General features: G+C 45.8%; 1 protein-coding gene across 3 annotated transcripts in view; it reads right to left on the reverse strand.

The window, feature by feature from the left end:
• Positions 1-23,526, reverse strand: part of PARG (poly(ADP-ribose) glycohydrolase) — a 496,940-nt gene that overhangs the window by 80,920 nt on the left and 392,494 nt on the right. For all 3 annotated transcript variants that reach the window (XM_030203287.1, XM_030203289.1, XM_030203288.1), the window contains one exon: positions 20,789-20,867. In XM_030203287.1, the coding sequence (XP_030059147.1) occupies positions 20,789-20,867 (79 nt within the window). The remainder of the gene's footprint in view (positions 1-20,788; positions 20,868-23,526) is intronic.

The raw sequence follows: 23,526 nt of genomic DNA on the forward strand, positions 1-23,526 counted from the left end.
ATCATTATTTGAGAAGGAGTGAGTTAGAACCATAACAACCAATGAATGACTTTTATTCTACATTTACAAGAAGATAAAAAGAAACAGAGAAAAATGAAGGCACATAGGGCTTCTTTTACAAAGCAGTACTAATGATTCCCACATGGCAAATTAAGAGGAAGTAAAAAATGAACTAAACCAAAAAATGTCTTGCTGCCTGTGTCCGTGGCTTTCTTCGGAGTTGGTCTGCTAGGCTCCATAGATCAGGCTGACGTCACACGCAGCACTGACCAACCGCATGATAGCAGCACGAGACCCTGCCCATGCCGCTCCCCCCTCCACCCCCCTGAAGTCGCCACCGCTCCCCCCTCCACCCCCCTGAGGTCGCCCCTCCCCCGCCCCCCCTCCAGTCACCCATGTCCAGCGACCCTCCTCTCTCCCATGCCACCCCTCTAGCCACCTATGTCCAGTGACTCTCCTCTCTCCCCTGCCGCCCCTCCAGCCACCCATGTCCAGCGACCCTCCACTCCCCCTGCCCCCTCCAGCCACCCATGTCCAGTGACCCTCTTCTCTCCCCTGCCCCCTCCTCCAGCCACCCATGTCCAGTGACTTCTCTCTACCCTGCCCCCCCTCCAGCCACCCAGGTTGTCCAGCGTATTCTTCGGGGCATTCTCCCCCGTTGCCGGATCGCTCTTCAAAATGGCCGCCAAGACTTCAGCAGAAGTCTCGGCAGCCATTTTGAAGAGTGATCCGGCAACGGGGGAGGGTCAGCGCCGGCAGCAGGCAGGCAAGACTGGGGATCTTTCCTGCCTGCCCCGAAGACTTCGCTGGACAACCTGGGTGGCTGGAGGGGGGCGGGGAGAGAGGAGAGTCGCTGGACATGGGTGGCTGGAGGGGGGGCAGGGGAGAGAGGAGGGTGGCTGGAGGGGGCAGAGAGGAGGGTCGCTGGACATGGGTGGCTGGAGGGGGGGCAGGGGGAGAGGAGGGTCGCTGGACATGGGTGGCTGGAGGGGGCAGGGGAGAGAGGAGAGTCATTGGACATGGGTGGCTGGAGGGGGGCAGGGGAAAGAAGAGGGTCGCTGGACATGGGTGGCTGGAGGGGGGTCAGGGGATAGAGGAGAGTTGCTGGACATGGGTGGCTGGAGGGGGGCAGGGGAGAGAGGAGGATCACTGGACATGGGTGGCTGCTCACCGAGAGTCTGTGTATCGCACACATACTCACTCACACTCTGTCTCACACACACTCTCTCTCTCTCTCACTGTGTCTCAGATACGCAGTCGCACACACTCTCATTCTCACACACACACTCGCACTCAGTCTCACTTTCTCTGTCACACACACACTCGCACATTCACTCTCTCTCACACACACACTCTCAAACATACGCACTCCGAGGAAAACCTTGCTAGCGCCCGTTTCATTTGTGTCAGAAATGGGCCTTTTTTACTAGTATATATGTATAAATAGATTTCAAGAGTTCTCTCATGGTCTAACTTACTCAACCAGTAATTACTACAAGAGGAAAAAGCCTCACGAAGCTCAAAGTTGCAGTAAGCAACGAGAGCTGGGCTGCTTCATCATTGGCTTTGAAAAAATGGCATTAAAAAACCTCCTGATAAACTTGAACTATATTCCTCAACAATGTGGGAAAGTACTTAGCTACAGAACTGCAAAAATATTCCACAAAGTTATAGTCCACAGTAGTAATATAAAAAAGTACTTAGCTTCAAACCGGTCTTCCTTGTTCCTTGCCTGCTTCAGGGTTCAACGGTCAAAATTTATCGAGAGAGCTTGATAAATTTTGACCATTGAACCCTGAAGCAGGCAACGGGTCACGGTCCCTCAGTTTGAGTAAGAGGAGAGCAAGGAAGACCGGTTTGAATAGTAATATGAACATTACTATTGTAGAATATAACTTTGTGGAATATTTTTGCAGTTCAGTAGCTAAGTACTTTCCCACATTGTTGAAGAATTCCGCCCTTTCTACCTCGCCTCTCCCTATGCTTGGAATAAACTTCCTGAGCCCATACGCCAAGCCCCCTCCCTGCCCATCTTCAAATCCTTGCTCAAAGCCCACCTCTTCAATGTCGCCTTTGGCACCTAACCATTATACCTCTATTCAGAAAATCTAGACTGCCCCAATCTGAATGACTGCACATTTTGTCCATTAGATTGTAAGCTCCTCTGAGCAGGGACTGTACTTCTTTGTTAAACTGTACAGCGCTGCGTAACCCTAGTAGCGCTTTAGAAGTGTTAAGTAGTAGTAGTAGTAGTAGATACAGTCTTCATCTCCACCACCGGAAAGCCGTTCCACACATTCACCACCCTTTCTGAGAAGAAATATTTCTTCAGGTTATGCCTGACTCTGTCCCCTTTCACCTTCATCCTATGCTCCCTCATTCTAGAGCTTTCTTTCAACTGAAAGAGACTTGCCTCCTGTGCATTTATGCTGAAAGTAAGCAAGGTATGCTTAATGAGAGAGCAGGATAAAGGATGCACATTATCTCCTTCAACTTCTAAGCAGCTTGTAGATCAAAGGAAAAAACACAATTTGAAGTGCCTGTATACAAATGCTAGAAGCCTAAAAATTAAGAGTTAGAATATAGAGCACTAAATAATGAGTTAGATATAATAGGCATCTCAGAGACTTGGTGTAAAGAGGACAATCAATGGGACACTGTGTTAGCAGGGTACAAACTGTATTGCAATGATAGAGTGCATCAAATTGGGGGGAGGGTGGGGGGGGGATGCGCTATATGTTAAAGAGAGAATTGAGTCAAATAAAATAAACATTCCACATGCTGGCCATTCCTCTCCCTATGAACCCAAGCACCTTTCCAGCTTTTGCCATTGACTTTTCTACCTGTTTGGCTATCTTAAAATCATCACATACAGATCAAACCCAATTCCTGCTCCTCATTCATGCATAAAAGTACTTTATCCCCTAAACTGTTCTGCTACCTTGGACTTTTGTAGCCCAAATGCATAACCCTGCATTTTTTAGCATTAAATACTAGCTGCCAAATTGTGAATCACTCTTCAAGCTTAACTAGGTCCCTCCTCATGTTATCCACACCATTAGGGATGTCTATCCCAGGGGTAGGCAACTCCGGTCCTCGAGAGCCGCAGGCAGGTCAGGTTTTCAGGATATCCACAATGAATATGCAGGAGATAGATTTGCAAGCACTGCCTCCATGGTATGCAAATCTATCTCCTGCATATTCATTGTGGATATCCTGAAAACCTGACCTGCCTGTGGCTCTCGAGGACCGGAGTTGCCTACACATGGTCTTTCCTATTGCAGATTTTGGTACCATCTGCAGAGAGGTAAACCTTACCAGACAATCCTTTAGCAATATTGCTTATGTTTATATTTATTGAAACATGATGCTCACACGAGGCCAAAGCAGTGTACAATATTCAAATTTAAAAAATGGCAGGGAGAGGTAGGGGTAAAGGGTCTCTGCTTTTCCCACAAGAGCCAGTAAATAAGGGGCAAAGCCAAAGGCCTCTTGGAAAAACTGGGTTTTGAGTTTAATTTTAATCAATGAAAGTTTCGATCTAACATCTGCTGGTAAGCTGTTCCAAAGTAAAGGGGCTAAGAAAAAGAATGCAGAATGACCGGCAGTTTTCACAGTGGGCTTTCTTGGGGGAGGGGACCACTAACCGATTAGCGTCCAGGGATCTAAGGGAACAAGAAGGGGTATATGGGATGATCAATGAGGACAGGTAATCAAAGTGAAGGGTCTTACGGGCTAACAGTAAAATCTTGAATTGAATGTGATAGGACAGGGAAAGCCAGTATAGTTTTGCTAGTAGAGGCGTGATTGGGTCAAATCGCTTCACTCTACAAAGTAAATGAATAGCAGAATTTTGTACAGTCTGAAGTTGGCGGAGTTGGCATTTAGGAAGACTAGCAAAGACCACATTGCAGTAGTCCAGACAGGATATAATGAATGAATGAATGAAAGTGATCAATGAAGAAAAATCCAAAAACTGTCTAATTGAGCATAGTCTCCTAAGCCAGAAAAATCCTGATTTCGTAACCATAGAGATCTGTTGGTTGAATGTGATCTCAGAGTCTAATGATAAACTCCAAGATACCTAAAGGAGTTAACCGGAGCAGTAGGTAAAAGAGGGGTACTGTGGGTTTGGAAGAGAGGTCAGAGATCCAACAAATAATAGTTTTGGAAGGGTTTAGGACAAGTCTATGGGACGATAACCAAAGAGATAGAGTCTTTAATGCAGCTTGGAGTGGGAGTAAGTTCAAGTTTAGAGGAGAAGTGGGGTAGATCAGTAATATATCATTGGCATGGATGAAAAAATGGATATTGTGGTCCTGCAACAGAGATGCAAGGGGACTAATGACAATGCTAAATAAGAGTGGGGCGAGAACTGATCCCTGGTGTACTCCAGAACTGAAAGAGATATCAGTAGACAATCCAGATGGGGTAGAAACAATAACAGAAAAAGGTGGAACCAGCTAAGAGTGGATTTGTTTAAGCCGATAGATTTAAAATAGGATACGAGCATGGAATGGTCTACAAGGTCAAATCCTGCAGAAAGGTCAACAAAAATGAGAAGTGCAATTCGTCTGCAACCCAGAATAGAGTGGAGTTCGCTGTGTAAGACTGTAATGGTGGCCTCTGCACTGTGGTGGGCTCTGAATCCGGTTTGTCTGGGGTGTAAGATCCTTTGCTGGTCCGTGTGTTTTACAAGTTGGTCAAAAACAACTTTTTCTGTGATTTTTGAAGCTATACAAAGATTAGAAATTGGGTGGTAATTTGAAGGACTTGATTGGTCTAAAGTGATGTAATAGTTGGTCAAACACAACTTTTTCTGTGATTTTCGAAGCTATATAAAGATTAGAAATTAAGTGGTAATTTGAAGGACTTGATTGGTCTAAAGACGGATTTTTAAGTGCTAGTTTAACAATGGCGTGCATCCAACATCAGGGTACAGTTCCAGTTGTAAGACTGCAAGTAATTATATGAAGGAGAACTGGTGAAAGACCATGATGCTGGAACTGAAGCCAGATGGAAATGGATCCAACAATAATACTGTAAGACAAATGTGCTTAATGATGTTCTCTATTCCAAGAACTGGCAAGCATGGGTACAAAAGGAGCCGATGGACTGGGTGATGGGGAAAACACAGGGTTACTAGAACAAGGGGGAAGTTCCTACAAAAGGGTCTAAATTTTACCCTGAAAGAAAAGAGCCAAGGAATTTACCCTGGGTATAAAGTACAGTCTTGTAGTGAGTAAGATTGGAAACAACACGGAAGAGGGTCTTTGAAGAGTTAGATGAATTACTAATGGCTCCAGTATAATAATTCTTCTTGGCGCTTTTCACTGTACTATTGTAATGGTTTGCCAAAGAATGGTATTTACAAATTGCTGAAATGTCATTTGAGTACTTCCGCCAGAAGTGCTCTGCTCTTCGTAGCTGGTGCATCAGTAACAAAAGGCAGTGGTGGAACCATGGGGACCTTTTCATAGAGGCTGTTTTTTTTTAGTAGTACTATGGGGCAACAATGCTTTCAAAGTGAGAAATAGGGGAGAAAGGGAAGAATTCCAACATTCAGCAGCTTCATCAAGGGTCAGGTCAAGGAAACTAGCCAGCAAATAGGAGAATAAAGGCTGGAACGTCATGGGATCATGTTTAAGAAATTGGGCTAGTGAAGGCGGAACGTGAGAAGGTTGAGAGGAACAGGGAAAGAATGTTAGAAAAAACTGGCCCAAGAACTGTACCCTTGTAGCACACCACTGGTAACAGCCCTTTCCTCAGAGTGAGCTCCATTTACTACTAATGTCTGTCGCCTTCTACTCAAATAGTTCTTAACCCAGTCACTTTGTACGGGCAGTCAGTTGCTCTGGCGATGGCTTCTCTTTAATGAACTTGATGCCCCGGGTGACATTATGTTGGGGGGCAGGGGCAGAGCTGAAGATAGTCAATGACTATTTACTAAAAATTAACAGAAAAATCATCCCGAAAAGGGAAGGCACCAAAAAGGCAAAGTTTGATGCTCTGAGGAGAAATTAGAAACCCAACCTTACTGCTCTGTGAATAACGCTAGATTGCTGGTCCCACGCTGTAGAATCAGGTGGGAAGGCACAAAATATCATCATCAGTCTATAAGTGTGATCACTCCTTTTGTGTTCAATCCAAAAATCAGTTTCTTCAAAATATGAGTATCCAAAATTCAAACCACTTAACTTCTTGTGAAGATGATTTTTCTCTAGACCAGCTTCCGTCATCTTACTAGTATCATCTTCCAGTCTTCTGCTTTTGGGGATAGCCAAGAAGACTGAAGGGTGATAGCAGTAAGATGGTAGAAATTGGTCTGTAGAAAAATAATCTTCACAAGATGTTAACTGGTTTAGATATTACTCTATTTTGAAGAGCCTGATTACCAGGGAAGAAGTGAACTTATACCCACACACACAATACTTCATTTATGGATAAAAAGGAATCTGTTATGTAAATACTAGTAAAAAAGGCCCGTTTCTGTTAGAAATGAAACGGGCGCTAGCAAGGTTTTCCTTGGAGTGTATGTTTCAGAAAGAGCGTGTGTGAGAGATGGAGCGTGTGTGTCAGACAGAGAATGTGTGAGAGAGAGAGAGAGAGAGAGAGAGAGAGAGAGACAGAGTGTATGTGTTTGTGCGAGAGAGAGAGTGTTTGAGAGACAGTGTTTGTGTTTCTGTGTGACACTGTGTAAAAGAGAGAGGGACAAAGACAGTGAGTGAGAGTGTATGTGGCAGACAAAGAATGAGTGACTGCGTGTGTGGTGTGAGGAACCTCCTCCCTCTCCCCTGCCCCCTTGCAGCCAGGCATGTGCAGCGACCCTCCTCTCCCCATGTTCCCCCTGCAGCCACCCATGTCCAGCATCCCCCTGCAGCCACCCATGCCCATCAACCCTCCTGTCCCCCTGCTGTGTCCTTCCTGTCTCCCCTGCTCCCCCTGCAGCCACCCATGTGGTCTCAGGCCCCCCCCCCCCTCAGCATCCCTCCTGTCTCCCTGCAGGCACACATGTGCAGCGTCCCTCCTCTCTCCCCTGTCCCCCCTGCAGCCAGCCATGTCCAGCGACCCTTCTGTCCCCCTGCCCCCCCTGCAGCTACCCATGTCCAGCGACCCTCCTCTCCTGTGCAGCCACCCATGTCTGAGGACACTCCTCTCCTTTTTCCCTGTTCCTCCCCTGTGGCCAGCTATGTCCATCGACCCACCTGTCCCCCCTGATGACCACCAACCCTTCTGTACCCCTGCCCGCCCTGCAGTGTCCGTCCTGTATCCCCTGTCCCCCTTGCAGGCACCCATGTGGTGTGTGGAGCCCCCTCCCCCTGCTTCCTTCCAGCCACCCATGTCCAGCGAGACCCCCCCTTCCCCCCCCAGCCGGCGCAACACCCAAAGAAAGCCCCTTGTCCCCCCCTTCGCGTATCACCCGACCCTCCCACCGTGGCACATCAAGCCCCTCCCCCCTCATCAACCCCCTTGCCACCCGCAACCGCTAATACAAATTGTGTCCGGCGGCTGCTGCTTCTGCTATTCAGCAGCAGCAGCCCGTACATAAAGAAAACAACAACAAAAAAATCCTCCTAAAACGCACCTCCGTGGAGAACCATCTCACATTGGCTGAAGTCTCAGCATGCGCTCCTCCTCTCCCCTCTGACATCTCGGCGTTTCTCCGCGGTCTTCCGGCAGGGGCACTGACGTTGAGGGGAGAGGAGGAGCGGCTGCAGAGACGTCAGCCAATGTGAGATGGTTCTCCACGGAGGTGCGTTTTAGGAGGTTGTTTTTTTGTTTGTTTGTTTTCTTTATGTACGGGCTGCTGCTGCATCACCCAACCCCTCCCCCGCCACTTCACCAAGCCCCTCCCCCCCACATCGACCGCCTCGCCACCCACGACCGCTAATACAAACTCTGTCCGGCGGCTGCTGAATAGAAGCAGCAGCAGCCGCCGGACAGAGTTTGTATTAGCGGTCGTGGGTGGCGAGGCAGTCGATGTGGGGGGGAGGGGCTTGGTGAAGCGGCGGGGGAGGGGTTGGGTGATGCGGCGAGGAGGGAAGGGGGTAGGGGCTTTCTGATGCCCCGTTGCAAGGGTTGTTGTGGCGATGCGGCGGGGGGCACTTAGAGGTGCACCGTCAAGGCTGTTTGTGAGTGTGTGTTTGTGTGTGTGTGCGTGTTTCTGTGTGTTTGTGTTTCTGTGTGTTTGTGTTTCTGTGTTTGTGTGTGTGTGTTTCTGTGTTTGCGTGTGCATTTGCGTGTGTGTTTGCGTGTGTCTGTGTTTGCGTGTGTGTGTGTTTGTTTCTGTGTGTGTTTCTGTGTTTGTGTTTCTGTGTGTTTCTGTGTTTGTGTGTTTCTGTTTGTGTGTGTTTCTGTGTTTGCATGTGTGCGTGTGTGTTCTGTGTGTGCGTTTGTGTGTGCGTTTGCATTTGCGTGTGTGTGTGTTTGCGTGTGTGCGTTTGCGTGTGTGCGTTTGCGTGTGTGTGTGCATTTGTGTGTGTGTTTGCATTTGCGTGTGGGTGTGTGTTTGTGTGTGTTTTTGCGTGTGTGTGTGTGTTTGCGTGTGTGTGTTTCTGTGTTTGTGTGTGTGGGGGGGGGGGGGGTTGCAGGTGGCTCTTGTGGTCGTGTGGTTGGGGAGTTTGCCAGCAGTCTGTAGCGATTCCTAGGCAGGGGGAGGAGTACGGAAACACTCCCCCTGCCTGGGTCACTTGTTGGAGGGGGTTGCCAGTTGGTAGGGGTGCCTTTATGGATCCCTTTACTCTCTGTGTTCCGCCCTCGAGGGCGGGGCAGAGAGATATGGTGAGTTGGATGGCTTCACCACCATGAACTTACGAACTGTTTAGGGATTTTGCAGATGGCTTCAGCAGGTTGTCTTCAGAATGTTGAGGTAGCGTTTTATGTACAGACTAGTAAATAAGGCCCGTTTCCGACACAAATGAAACGGGCGCTAGCAAGGTTTTCCTCGGAGTGTGTATGTTTGAGAGAGTGTGTGTGTGAGAGTGACTTTGTGAGAGAGACAGATTGAATGTGTGTGGCTGCAAGTGTGTCTGTTAGAGAGTGTGTGTGTGAGATTGACAGTGTGTTTGAGTGGGTATGTGAGCGAGAGCGAGAGTGTATGAGAGTGATAGAGTGTTTGACAGTGACTGTGTGACACATAGAGAGTGAATGTGATCGAGTGTGAGACATAGCGTGTGTTGTAGACAGTGTTAGAGAGTGAGAGAGACAGTCAGTGTGTGAGAGAGAGAGAGAGAGTGTGTGTGAGAGATAGTGTGTGTGACGGAGATACATCCCCCCCTCCCTATGTTGGCTGGAAGGACCCCCCTCCGTCTGCATCTGCCACTGTGTTGTCGCAGGACCCCTCATCTCCTTGTCTGGTCAGTCTCCCCCCCTCCTTTCAGGTCTCCCTACAGCCCTTCTCTCAGGACTGTGGGTCGCCCCTCCCCCCTTCACCTGTGCTGTCAGGACCCCCTCCTCCGCCTCCATCTGTGGTCTGTGTACCTGTTCTGGCCCTCATCCTCCCCTCCTTGTGCCTGAACTGTTGCTTAGCCTGTGGCAACAGTGGAGAGAGCTGTGCAGGACCTCCTGTTCCAACCCCCTTGTCATGTTTGTAGAGAAAGAAAAGAGGGAAAAAGAGGAAAAGTGGCATAATGTTTGTAAAAAGGAAGAGGGGCACGGCAGGCAGCGACCAGCTATCAGCTGTGCAAGTGTAAACAAAAGAAAAGAAAAAGGAGTTTTGTGCTGCCTGTTCAGTCCCAGCTCGTATTCTCTCGTATTCGCTGCTTGAAAGGACAGGAGGGGAGGGTGCACAGCAGAAGCTGACTTACTTTGCCAGATGTGAAGCAAAAGCTCTTGCCCTTGTTAAACAAAACAAAACAAAAAGGAGTTTTGTGCTGCCTGTTCAGTCCCAGCTCGTATTCTCTCGTATTCGCTGCTTGAAAGGACAGGAGGGGAGGGTGCACAGCAGAAGCTGACTTACTTTGCCAGATGCGAAGCAAAAGCTCCTGCCCTTGTTAAACAAAACAAAACAAAAAGGAGTTTTGTGCTGCCTGTTCAGTCCCAGCTCGTATTCTCTCGTATTCGCTGCTTGAAAGGACAGGAGGGGAGGGTGCACAGCAGAAGCTGACTTACTTTGCCAGATGCGAAGCAAAAGTTCCTGCCCTCGTTAGTTCTACATTCAGCTGCCAAGGCCACCGGAGAAAACAGAGGGAGGAGAAACGGGTGCAGAACTCCTCCAGCACATGTGCACAGCAAAGCGAGTGACGCTCCTCCCGAGTGACCCCTTCGCCTCTGACGCTCCTCCCTTCTTCTATTTGACTTCCCTGATAGGTCCCTCATTGGTGTGATGCTCCTCCCTTTTCCTGTTTCAGTTCCCTTTGATAGGTCAGAGCGGTGCAGCTGTGACGCTCCTCCCTTCTCTGATAGGTCAGGGCAGGGCAGAGATGTACTCTGATAGGTCAGGGCGGGGCAGATTCAGATCATGGCGGCGCACAGATGGACTGTGGTTAAAAGTGGTTACAGAGCTTCGAACATACGAACTTTTGAAGCCTCAAAGTGTGGTTCAGAACGTTCATGGTGCTTTTTATGTCCAGTTGGGGCGTGGCGTAGGTCGCAGATGGGGCGTGGCTGAGGGCGGTGGTGAGTAGTCCGAATAGCCAGGAGGACTACAGCAGTTCAGGACTTCACTGCCACAGTTGGAGGGAGCTTCAGAACGTTCAAGGTGGGATTTATTTATATAGATGGGGCGTGGCTGAGGGCGGGTCTATGAGTGAGGGTGACTGGTCCTAGCCTATGAAGACTACAGGATTTTTGTGCTTCTCTGCCTTGGAGTGAGCTTCAGAACGTTCAAGGTGGGATTTATTAATATAGATATTTGGACAATTCATATATTTACTAAAAACTTATTTTAAAGAATTTATCACCAACAGTGGTACAAATTTACATTATAAAGAATATTTTGGACTAACTGTTCTCAACATTTACACATTTGATAGTAGTATTCTCCTTAGAAAGTTTTGCCAGCTAGGTGGGGGCAGAGGAGAATTTCATAATATTAAAAATGTTTCTGTGATATATAAATGAAACTCTATCTCTGCAAATATGTAGGCATTTAAAGTAAAAGCATAAATCCTGGGCAAAAGCTGAATAATAGGGCCCTGTTTACTAAGCCGCACTGTAGCAGTGGCGTAGCCAGACAGCCAATTTTAGGTGGGCCTGAGCCTAAAGTGGGTGAGCACAAAATTATCTCTGCCCTGCCATACCTCCACCTCAAAATATAAATACTTTAGCTAATGAGGATCCTCAAGCTCTGTTAGTTGAAGACTTTCTCCGAATGCAGCCAGAACTCCCCTCCACCAAGCTCGGCAGGCAGCAGCAATGTCCCTAAGCCACTAATGCCAGCACCACATGCGAACTTAGTAGTCGGTGGCTCAAGGATGCTGTCACTGACTGGAGAGTCTGGCAGAAGGGAATTCTGGCTGCCCTCGGAGGAGGTTCCCAGCTGGGGATGCTTGGGGTTCCCACCAGTTATAAAGCAAGGGTCAGGGCCAGTGTTAGACATGCTATGGCCCAGGTCAGAAAATAAAGGAGGGCACTTTCTCTGATCCCCTCTCCTCCCTGCCTCCCCTCCAATTTCCCCACCTGCCAATACTAATCACACCGACAGACCTTCACCAAATACAGACCAAGGGATCACAAATTAGAAATTAAAATATTTACACAAAAATTGAATTGAGAACCCCAAGAAGTTAAACTTAACATATACTACAACACTGGAGAAATAACAACAGAAATGCATTTCCTTTCTATTGAACACAATGCAAAGACAATTGCTATGCACATTTCCGAAAGCTAATATATTCCATTTAAAACATTCAAAATAAAATGCTTTTTTCTACCTTTGTTGTCTGGATGTTTTATTTTTCCATTATGTTGGTTCCAATTTCCTGTCTGTCATCTACTAATTCTCCTTCAAGCGACTGCTGTACATTTGTCTTCTCTCTGCTGTCTATTCCCACACTACAACTACCTCTGATATAATGGTCATTCCTTTTTAGTTCTGTCCTCTCATTTTTTTCTTTTCTGCCTCTGTCAACTCAAATTTCACCCTCTTTCTCCTCCTTTTTACTTTTCAGCTACCTATCAAATTTCTATCTTCTTCTTTCACCCACTAGCTCTCTTATTCCCCATCTCACTCCTTCCCCAGGCTTCCATTTCCTTCCATCTTTAATCTATTCTCCATGACCATATTTCTACCCTCTGTAATCACTATGCTGTCATCCATTTTCTTGCCATCCTTCTTGGATCTATGGGACGACAAGGTGGGAGTGGAGGGAAGGGATCATGGGTGGCTGGGGTGCACCATTCCTGGGTGGGCCTGTGCCCACCCAGGCCCACCCGTGGCTACACCCCTGCACTGTAGGCACGATAATTGTTTAGTGCGTGCTAATAGAGACACCCATTATATTCCTATGGGTGTCACTAGCATTAGTGCATGCTAATTTTTAACGCACGCTAAAACGTTTGTGCACCTACAGCATGACTTAGTAAACAGGGCCCTTAATGATAATTTGTGCAAGAAAACAAATTACTACACACAGCTTTTTCCTAACAAATACTAAAAACAAAAATTCCATATTGGCCAATGTTAAAACAATAAATAAAAAAAACATTGATAGATATAAACGTGAAAAATACAATATGAAATAGTACTAATAAAGTAAATATAACAAATGCTTCAAGGACCTTTGGTCTGGCATAGTATAGCTGCTTTTATGTATCAAATGTTAACATGCTCTGCATCCACAAAAACCTAACCTCCACCAACAGCAGGTACAGATCAGAACTAGGACATTTCTCCATACAAAAAATACTCCGATACTTATGTCATAGGAACATAGTAGATGACTGCAGAAAAAGACCTGTGAAATCCATCCAGTCTGCCCAAGATATGCTCAAAGCATAAGGTATGATGTGACACTACATATGCATACTAGATCTTGATTTGTCCTTGCCATTTTCAGCGCACAAACCATACAAGTCTGCCCAGCACTAACCTTGTTCCCCAACTACTGAAGCTGTCATCGAAGCTCCACTCCAGCCCATCCAAATCTGTCCAGCCTTGACCAGGGCACACAGACTACAGAAGTCTGCCCAGCGCTGGCTTTGCTTCCCAATTACTGGAGTTGCCATTCATGTCCTCCAGTTCTACTGCCTTCTTGTTTCTACAAAAGGTTTGTATATCAGTACCTTTCAAATATTTGAATGACTGTATCATTACCCATGTTTCTCCTTTTCTCCAGGATACACATCTTCAGGTCATCAAGTCTCTCCTCAAATGTCTTGTGGCACAAACCCCATAACATTTTTGTTGCTTTTCTCCGAACTGCTTCAAGTCTTTTTTTTATTGTCCTTAGCAAGATATGGCCTCCAAAACTGAACACAATATTTCAAGTGGGGCCTCACCAACGACTTGTACAGGGGCATCAACACCTCCTTTCTTCTGCTGGTTATATCACTCTCTATGCAGCCTAGCATCCTTCTGGTATTGGCCACCACCTTGTCACATTGTTTCGTCACCTTGAGATCCTCAGACACCATTACCACAAGGTCCCTCTCCTGAGTTGTGCTCATCAATCTCTTGCCTTCTATCTCGTACATGTCCTCTGGATTTCTGCACTTCTTCCCATTAAATTTATCAGACCTTTTGAGCATTCTTCTAATTTTTGGAGACCTCTTCTCATGGTCTCTACTTCCTTCAGGGTATCCACTCTATTGACTATCTTTGTGTCATCCACAAAAAGGCAAACTTTTCTGTCTAAACTTCAGCAATCTCTCTTACAAATACAGTGCAATCCGCTTAAGTGCAAGGGTCTGGGACCAAAGAAATGCATGCAGTTAACCGGAGCGTGCACTTAACCGTTGTGACCCAAAGAAGCTTGACATCTGATAAACATATACAGTACTGTTTATTATTATACGTACGGTATACAGTCTCTGTTAACTGATGTTAGGCTTACTTGAAGTAATCAGTTATAGTCCTCTGTACACTATTGGGTCTGTGAGTTCCATAGACCGTCTGCCAGATGGTAAAAACTGTCATAGCACTGACATCCAGTGGCCTCCAGATAGGCCCGCACGATGTTGAGACTCTCCAGCACTCTTGCAAAAGTGACAGGAGGAGGTTGTTGAATTTCGTCAGCATGTGCCTCGCTGCTCATTTCATCCTCTGTTTCATCACCAGCCGTTGTTGCCTGCGTGTAGGCGCATATCTCCACATCAGTGCTGTTGTCAGCTGTTTATCGATCGTAATCAACAGCTACGTAGCGATGAAACTCCTCTTCAGTAACACCGGCTGAGATGTCAATAATCTGTTCATCTGATGTGTTTGCAACAGCTGCATCTGTTTCGTCCCTCTCCACATCCTTATCAAAGCTTGCCCGCTTCTTTCTGCATATGTAGGGAATCCAACAGTTCAACCACACTTTTATCCTTGCCAGTCTGGTCATCCATAACGCTCATCAGACGACATAGCACAAGAGCCCGATAATGTTGTTTGAAATTGGCTATTATGCCCTGGATCCATAGGTTGGATCAGAGAGGTAGTGTTTGGTGGCAGGAAGACCACCTTGACGTTAGACAGTCTGACATCATCCCTGTGTGCAGCACAATCATCATAAAGCAACAAACTCTGACGCTTTTGTGCTCACATTTGTGCTCACATTTAGCCACTGCTTCCAAATTTCCCCAGTCATCCATGAATTTGCGTTAGCCTTGTATAACACAGGAAGTCGCTTAACTTTCTTGAAGCAACGGGGCTGTTTGCTCTTTCCAATGACGAGGGGTTCCAACTTCTCACTCCCATCCATATTGTAGCAAAGGAGGATCGTCAGTCGGTCCTTCGACGTTTTACCTCCAGTAGTTTCAGTATGTTTGAATGCAAATGTTCCATCAGGAATCGCTCGCCAGTAGAGACAGTTTTCGTCAGCATTGAAAATGTCACGAGGTGCAAACTCGTTCAAGATGGTAGGAAGAACTGAAACAACCCAATATTCAGCACCAAAGTCATCAGCGTCTTGTTTCTCACCATGCTGTTTCTTGAATTTTATGTTGTTCCTCTCCTTCCATCTTTCCAACCATCCAACAGTGGCTTTGAATTCAGTTAGTCCAAGACTTTCAGCTAACTGATCAGCTTTCTCCATAAGCAGTGGACCACTGACAGGAAACTGTCTGCTCCTGACTCGAGAAAACCACCGAAGAAGAGCATCTTCTACCTCCTCAGCTTTTCCTGCCCGTTTTTGTTTCCGTTGTGGATTTGTATTGTTTTGCCAGTCTTCCAGAAGCTGGTCTTTCTGCTTCAAGACACGTAAAATTTGACTGGGATTGACACCATATTCTTTAGCAATAGATGCTTTACTTTGTTTTCTAATTTTTTAAAAACTTCTATTCGTTCAGCCAGTGTTAAAGTCTTACAGTTTTGCCACGACGACCCCAGTGTACACTCTAACATTCTTTCACTTATTCTGCTTGTGGCAGTTAAAGGGGCGGTAAATTTGAAATCTCGTTGTTTGTCACACACCAATCGGCTTCCATATTCCATGCACGCGCTTATGAGGAGTCTTCCCTGCAGAGGAGCAGTCTTAAACCATGCACATAAACAAATCTTGCAATTATCAGTGGTGCGCTAAACCAAAGTTTGTCCCCATAGAAATTGATGGCGCCAAAAATGGGACCGAAATACGGCATGCAATTAAGCAGAGCATGTGCTTATCCAACGTGCACTTAAATGGAGTGCACTGTATATTAAAACAGAATCTGCCTCATTACCGACCCGAGACACTCCAGTACTCACCTTCCTTTCCTCTGAGCAAAATTCCATTTATCACCAATCTCTGTAACCTGATTGTCAACCAGTTTCCAATCCAGTCCACCACTTTGGGTCCTAAGTTCAGCCCTCTCAGCTCATTCACAAGTCTTCAGTGAAGATTTGTAACAAAGGTTTTCCTAAAATCCAAGTAGATTGCATCTAGCGCATGTCCCTTATCCATTTTTTGGTAAAAAGAAGTCAATCAGATTCGTTTGGTAGGATTTTCCTTGGTTAAAGGCATGCTGACTCAGATCCTGCAACCTGTTGGGATTCTAGAAAGTTAGCTATCTTTCCTTCAGCAGTGACTCTATTATTTTTCCTGCCACAGATTTGAGGCTTACCAGCCTCTAGTTTCCCACATCTTCTCTGTCCATGCTTTTGTGAAGAGGGACCACATATGCTCGTCTCCAATCCTGAGGAATCTGTTCTCTCTCTAAAGATTTATTAAATAAATCCTTAAGAAGTCCTGCCAGGATTTCTCTGAGCTCCCTCAGTATTTTGGGATGTATCCCATCTGGCCCTATAGCTTCGTCTTCTTTCAGATTTTCAAGTTGTTTATAAACGCTTTCTATCGTGAACGGTGCAATATCCACTCCACTCCACTTCCAGATATACCCTCAGCAGCCAACAGTGGTCCTTTAGGATTTTCTTCCATTAACACCTAGGAAAAGTATTTGGTTAGCCCATTTGCTTTTTGCTTATCACTCTACACATAGCTGTTCTCAGCATCTTTCAGTCTTACAATGCCATTCCTAGTCTTTTCCTTTTCCCCAATATACCTGATGGTCTTCTAACCTCTCTATACATCTTTAGACATTTTTTTCTTCCACCTGTGCTTTCGCTAACCATATTTCCCTCTTTGCTTCTTTGAGTTAAATCCGTTAATCTTTTCCTCATGTTGAGTTCTTCTATATTTCTTGAACACACCCTCCTCTGCCCTTATTTTTTCATTCACTTGTTTGGAGAACCAAATAGGTTTCCTGTTTCTCTTGTTTATGTTTACTTTCCTTGCATAAAGATCTGTTGCCATATTTATAGCAGCTTTCAGCTTGGACCACCTGTCATCTGAGTAGCAGCATCATAAATCTCTCCACTACCAGGCACACTGTGAAATTCAAAACCTGAAAAAAAAAATCCTAACTGAACATACATGTAGCAGACCTACCATACAACAGTAGCACTAACTCCTCCAATTCAAAGAGCAAAAACCCATCTATGAATAGGCAGCACTACAAATATACTGGTATAACAGAATAAGTGACACTGCTATAGCTCTCTATACAAACTACATGCAAAGTAGAAACTGCATCTTAACACAGCCATATATGAGCCAGCTCTGTGGATCCAGTGGGTCTTAACAGCCCCAAATTTTAGCAAGCCCCTTCACTGAGACCAGGGAGAGGTAATTCATATTTTGTCTAGTACTAGCACCTATGCACAAATAGACCCTCACCAAATACAGATCACATATTAGAAATTGAAATATGAAAAGAAATATTTAACTAGGATTCCCAGGAAGTCAAGCTTGTCATGTACCGCAACACTGGAGAAATAAAAACAGAAGAAGGAGGTAGAGTGTGAAGGGGAGCGGGAGAAAAGTCGAACCACAAGCGGGGATTGGGGGGAAATTTCATCAGCCAGGGAGAACACAAGGGGCAGTCATGACATCACTTCCTCAGTTGGAAGAAATACTACAGAAAATAGAAATTGCATGGATTGATGATTATATTTTGTGAGCCTATTAAGTGAATAATACAAGCAAAGTAGCTATGCCTCCAGTACGATGGTCCATCACATTTATTAAAATTGAAATAAAAAACTTTTAGGCAACTAGAAGAAGTATGCTCTTGTTGTGGTATTTTATAAGGGAAACATAGGCACCTATGCATCTTTATAAAACAGGCCTCAAGAACTACTTGAGGCCAGTAGTGCAGAGATGCTCTCATTTTCAATTTATTCCTGTTTTAAGGCATATGCAAAAAATATGCTTGTCCAAGTATATCTTAAGAAGTATGATCACAAACCCCAACTCTGGCCCTGCTCTACCAAAACTATGCTCCCAGGAATGCCTATATGCAGTTCATGTAAAAATGTGTGTATTTACCCACATCTAATATAATAAAACGCACCGTGAACGTTCTGAAGCCAACGTTCTGTGAAGCCGGAAACTTGAAGCCGGAAGCCTGAGTTCTGTGAAGCCGGAAACTTGAAGCCGGAAGCCTGAAGCCTTGAAGTCTGAAGCCTTGAAGCCATCTGACGTCACTCCCAGGCTGAGGCTGAAGGGTTCAGCCTGCCGTCTCTGCCCCGCCCTCGCGACAAAACAAACAAATCCGGAAGCGAAACGTCAGGGAAGGAGGCGGCGCTCCCGACGTCTAGCCTTCCCTTCGCTGTGTTCCGCCTTCAAAACAAGGCGGAACACAGCGAAGGGAAAGCTAGACGTCGGGAGCGCCGCCTCCTTCCCTGACGCTTCGCTGCACGAACCGCCACGGAGGTAAAGTTAAAAAGAATAAAAAAAAAAAAAAGGATGCATGGATGCGAAGGGGGGGGGGGGGGGGGGGGGGGAGAAGAGGGCGGGCCAGGCTGGGACATGGGAGAGAGCGTAGCATGGATGCGAGGGGGTGGGGGGGAACATGGAAGGGCGAGAGGGGACTTGCTGGAAAAGGATGAATGGAGGCGGCAGGGGACAGAGGAGCATGGATGGGCATGGATTGGGAGGGCAGGACTCAGGGAGAGAGGGAAATTGCTGGATAGGGAAAAATGGAGGGGCCAGGTGACAGATGAGCATGGATGGGCATGGATTGCAAGGGCAGGACTCAGGGAGAGGGGAATTGCTGGATAGGGATGAATGGAGGGGACAGATGGGCATGGATGGATATGGATTGCAGAGCAGGCCTCAGGCAGAGAGGGGAAATGCTGGATAGGGAAAAATGGAGGGACCAGGTGACAGAGGAGCATGGATGGGCATGGATTGGAAGGGCAGGACTCAGGGAGAGGGGAATTGCTGGATAGGGATGAATGGAGGGGACAGATGGGCATGGATGGATATGGATTGCAGAGCAGGCCTCAGGCAGAGAGGGGAAATGCTGGATAGGGAAAAATGGAGGGACCAGGTGACAGAGGAGCATGGATGGGCATGGATGGAAGGGCAGGACTCAGGGAGAGGGGAATTGCTGGATAGGGATGAATGGAGGGGACAGATGGGCATGGATGGATATGGATTGCAGAGCAGGCCTCAGGCAGAGAGGGGAAATGCTGGATAGGGAAAAATGGAGGGGCCAGGTGACAGAGGAGCATGGATGGGCATGGATTGGAAGGGCAGGACTCAGGGAGAGGGGAATTGCTGGATAGGGATGAATGGAGGGGACAGATGGGCATGGATGGATATGGATTGCACAGCAGGCCTCAGGCAGAGAGGGAAAATGCTGGATAGGGAAAAATGGAGGGGCCAGGTGACAGAGGAGCATGGATGGGCATGGATTGGAAGGGCAGGACTCAGGGAGAGGGGAATTGCTGGATAGGGATGAATGGAGGGGACAGATGGGCATGGATGGATATGGATTGCAGAGCAGGCCTCAGGCAGAGAGGGGAAATGCTGGATAGGGAAAAATGGAGGGGCCAGGTGACAGAGGAGCATGGATGGTAATGGATTGGAAGGGCAGGACTCAGGGAGAGGGGAATTGCTGCATAGGGATGAATGGAGGGGACAGATGGGCATGGATGGATATGGATTGCAGGGCAGGCCTCAGGCAGAGAGGGGAAATGCTGGATAGGGATGAATGGAGGGGGCAGGTGACAGACAAACATGGATGGCCATGGATTGGGAGGGCAGGGCTCAGGGACAGAGGGGAATTGCTGGAAAAGGATGAATGGAGGGGGCAGGGGACAGATGGCCATGGATTGGGAGGGCACGGCTCACACTCTCTCTCTCATATACAATGTCTTTCTGACTCTCACTCTCACACACTCTGTCTCACACTGTATCACATTCACTCTCTATGTGCCACACAGTCACTCACACACTCGCTTGGTCTCATACACTCACTCAAACAGAGAATCTGTGTCTCACACACACTCTCTCTCTCGCCCACACACACACACTCTCACTCACACTGTGTCTCACATACACACTTGCACACACTCTCATTCTCACACACACACTCTCTCACAAACACACTCACACCCAGACTCACGCTCTCTCTCACACAATCACACTTTCACTCTGACTCTCAAACAGTCACTCTCACATACACTCTCCCAAACATACACACTCCGAGGAAAACCTTGCTAGCGCCCGTTTCATTTGTGTCAGAAACGGGCCTTTTTTACTAGTAATTTTATAATAGCAACCTTCTGCATGTGAAACATGTTTTATGTGTGAAAAATGCTCTATAAAATTACTCCCAAAGATTATAACTGTGCAGGTACATACTCTGAATGTACAGATTTTTTCCTATACTGGTAATGCTGAATTTTCTTTTTTTAATTTTTAGTTGTAGTTTTATTGAAATATCTGCATTGAAATATAACAACATTGGAACCATCCACAATCAGTTTCAAATGATATACATAAAAGTATCAAACATTGTTAACTTTTCTTATCATCGTAATTTCCCCTCCACCCTTCCCCATCCTCTCTTCTTTCCCCCTCTAGCAGTAATGCTGAATTTTCAAAGCAAAATCATTACACATACCATTTCTTTGAAAATTGGATGAAATATATGGGCACATATTTATACCTGCTCCTTGGCGGGTGCAAATTTTATCAATTAATGCATGTGTGTAATGCAAATCTTCCTCAACCCCATCCTGGGAACGCCTCTTCTCAGTTAATGCATGTAGGTTTAACCACATATCAGGAGGGCAAGTTTATTAAAGCCTATTTCTGAACATAGAACTCTCTAATTCATAGAAATTTCTTACAATTATCCTCAAAATGTGGCTCACCTTGAAGTCTCATCTTCATGACTTCGTTTCCATCTGTATGTTTCGGCATAGCCTGTGTACTCGCTGTATTGCTCAGTACCTTAAAAAAAACAAAACACAAAAAACACATTTCTCATTAAAAATCCTTAACAAATTTATACCTGTCACATGAAAAGATTTACAAAACCCCATTACTACAAATAGTGATGTACAAAACATACGGTATATATGCGCTTTTGTTTTACTGAGCACGGCCAGATAAAAAGGACAACGTTTCTGCTATATATACTAAGATTAGGCATTGTTTCAACGTAGGCTACAATTAAGACATGTTATTTTACCACTAACTCGTGCTATTTTCACACAGATCTTATTTTATGCAGTTACTAATAACTGGAGTTAACGGTAAAATAACACATCTTAATGGTAGCCCACATTAATAACTACGCCCCTAAGAGTATTTGCAGGGATTTGGGGATAGATTACACAATGCTAACGTACTGCTTGTAGCCTTAAACGGTCCATTACAAAATGCCTCTAAATGCAGGATTCTCTATATATAGTTTTAACGAGAAGTACTGTACCACTGAGCCACACCTCCCTTTTATGAAGTATTCTAGTCTTTTAGAGTTATCAAGAGTGCTTTCCACTCATTGGTCAAAATGGCTGGCTTTGCCATTATCGATGTAATTCTATATATGGTGCTAAAAATTGCGTGCAGAAATATAAGCGCACACTGAATTTCCGCATGCAAATTTAACTGAACAAGCCAATTAGCGCCTATAATTGGGTGCTATTATCAATGCTAACTGGCATTAATTAAAGTTTTACGCATGCATTTTTTAGGTGCTGGGATCCATGCAAATTCTGAAAAGGGGGCATGGCCATGGGAGGGTCATAGACGGATCAGGGGTGTTCCTACAATTTATGCTCACTGTTCTAGAATATGGGGGATCTGTGCTTAATTTAGGTGTGAGGATTTACGCCAGAGTTTAGTTGGTGTGAATCCTCACACCTAAAGTTAGGTGTGGATCCTGGCGCTAAGCACTATTGCACATTCACAGAAATAAGAGGTGGTGATCCACCTCTGCTTTGCTAATAGCTGACACTGGATCTGCCCTCACTTAGCCAAACCTTTTTTTTTTTTTTTTTTTTTTTTTTAAAGCCAGCAAGAGTACCACTTTTGACCATATCACCTGGCAACAAACTGCAAAGCTTAAATGGGGTTCTCTGTACCTTTTCTAGTTTTACTGTATCTTTTTTGTGATGAAGAAATCAGAACTACATATATTATTCCTAGATCTATTCAGAGGCATTATAATAGTCTCAGTTATTTTTCTTTCCACTCATTCCAATATAGATTTTTGAAGCACTCCATTACAACTCTCTTCGCTGGGAAAATTAACCATTTAGTCCTCCTCGTTGTATTCAATTGTTTAACCAGTCATCAGTGCAAAAATAGAACAGTGCATCCTATTCCATGACTATTCAGTTTTGTCAGAAACATCTCATATGAGACTTTATCAAATGTTTTCTAAAGATGCAAATACACTCGACTGACTTACCTATATCCACATATATATATTCGCAAGTTCACAATGGGCTGAGAACCTGGGGAACTGGGCTCAATTCCCACAGTGGCTCCTTGTCATCCTGAGAAAGTCACTTAACCCTTCACTGCCCCAAATAGAAAAATCCCCCCCTTTAAAAAGCCGCACTAGCAGCTGCCACTCAGCAATGGCGACAAAGCCCATTCAACGAGGATGGACTGTGTGTTGGCAGTACCACAGCACCAACCACTAGCTTGGCTTTGTAAACAAGACTGTTAGCCCACTAGGGTTAGAGAAAGTACCTGCATATAATAAATGTAAACCGTTCTGGTTGTACCACAGTGTGGTAACGTGACTAGCAGGCCTGGGCTTTTGATATATACAGCCACACAGGGGTTAAAGGTGAAAGGAAAGGTAAAATTATGTCTTACCTGATAATTTTCTTTCCTTTAACGCAGCAGATGAATTCAGGAACTAGTGGGTTAAGTCCGCCTACCAGCAGGTGGAGATAGAGATAAACAAACTAAAGGCAGTGATGCCAGACGGCCAGCTCCTTCCTCAGTTAGTATGTCATTCGTAAGCATTTGCCAAGGCCAAAAATATGAAACCAATAAGAACCAGAAACCATCCTCACTATGAAAAACAGAGAACCAAATCAGAACTCTGAAATAACTGCAACTTGATCCAGAAATCTGAATCCCTTCCGTGTTCCCATATCTGTCTGAACTCTGCAAAAGAGAACCCGGAAGGAAAAAATAGCCAGACTGCGCGGAAAATGAAAAAAAAAAACATATCTGTCTGAACTCTGCAAAAGAGAACCTGGAAGGAAAAAATAGCCAGACTGCGCGGAAAATGAAAAAACCATTGGCTGAACTAGGGAGGGATCCTGGATTCATCTGCTGCGTTAAAGGAAAGAACATTATCAGGTAAGATATAATTTTACCTTCCTCGTCACTTGCAGCAGATGACTTCAGGAACTAGTGGGATGTACCAAAGCATTCCTTAAGTAGGGTGGGAAGCCGATGCTCCCCGCGCCAACACTCCCGCCCCAAAACTCGCATCCTCCCGAGAAGACACGTCTGCCTCTAATGCTTCGCAAAAGTAAGACGGGACGCCCAAGTAGCCGCCCGACAAATCTCTTCCAGAGATAAGGCCGACGCCTCCGCCCAAGAAGCCGCCTGTGCCCGAGTAGAATGCGTCTTAAGGGCC

The sequence above is a fragment of the Microcaecilia unicolor genome, chromosome 5, assembly GCF_901765095.1.
Source record: "Microcaecilia unicolor chromosome 5, aMicUni1.1, whole genome shotgun sequence".
NCBI classification, from domain to species: Eukaryota; Metazoa; Chordata; class Amphibia; order Gymnophiona; family Siphonopidae; genus Microcaecilia; species Microcaecilia unicolor.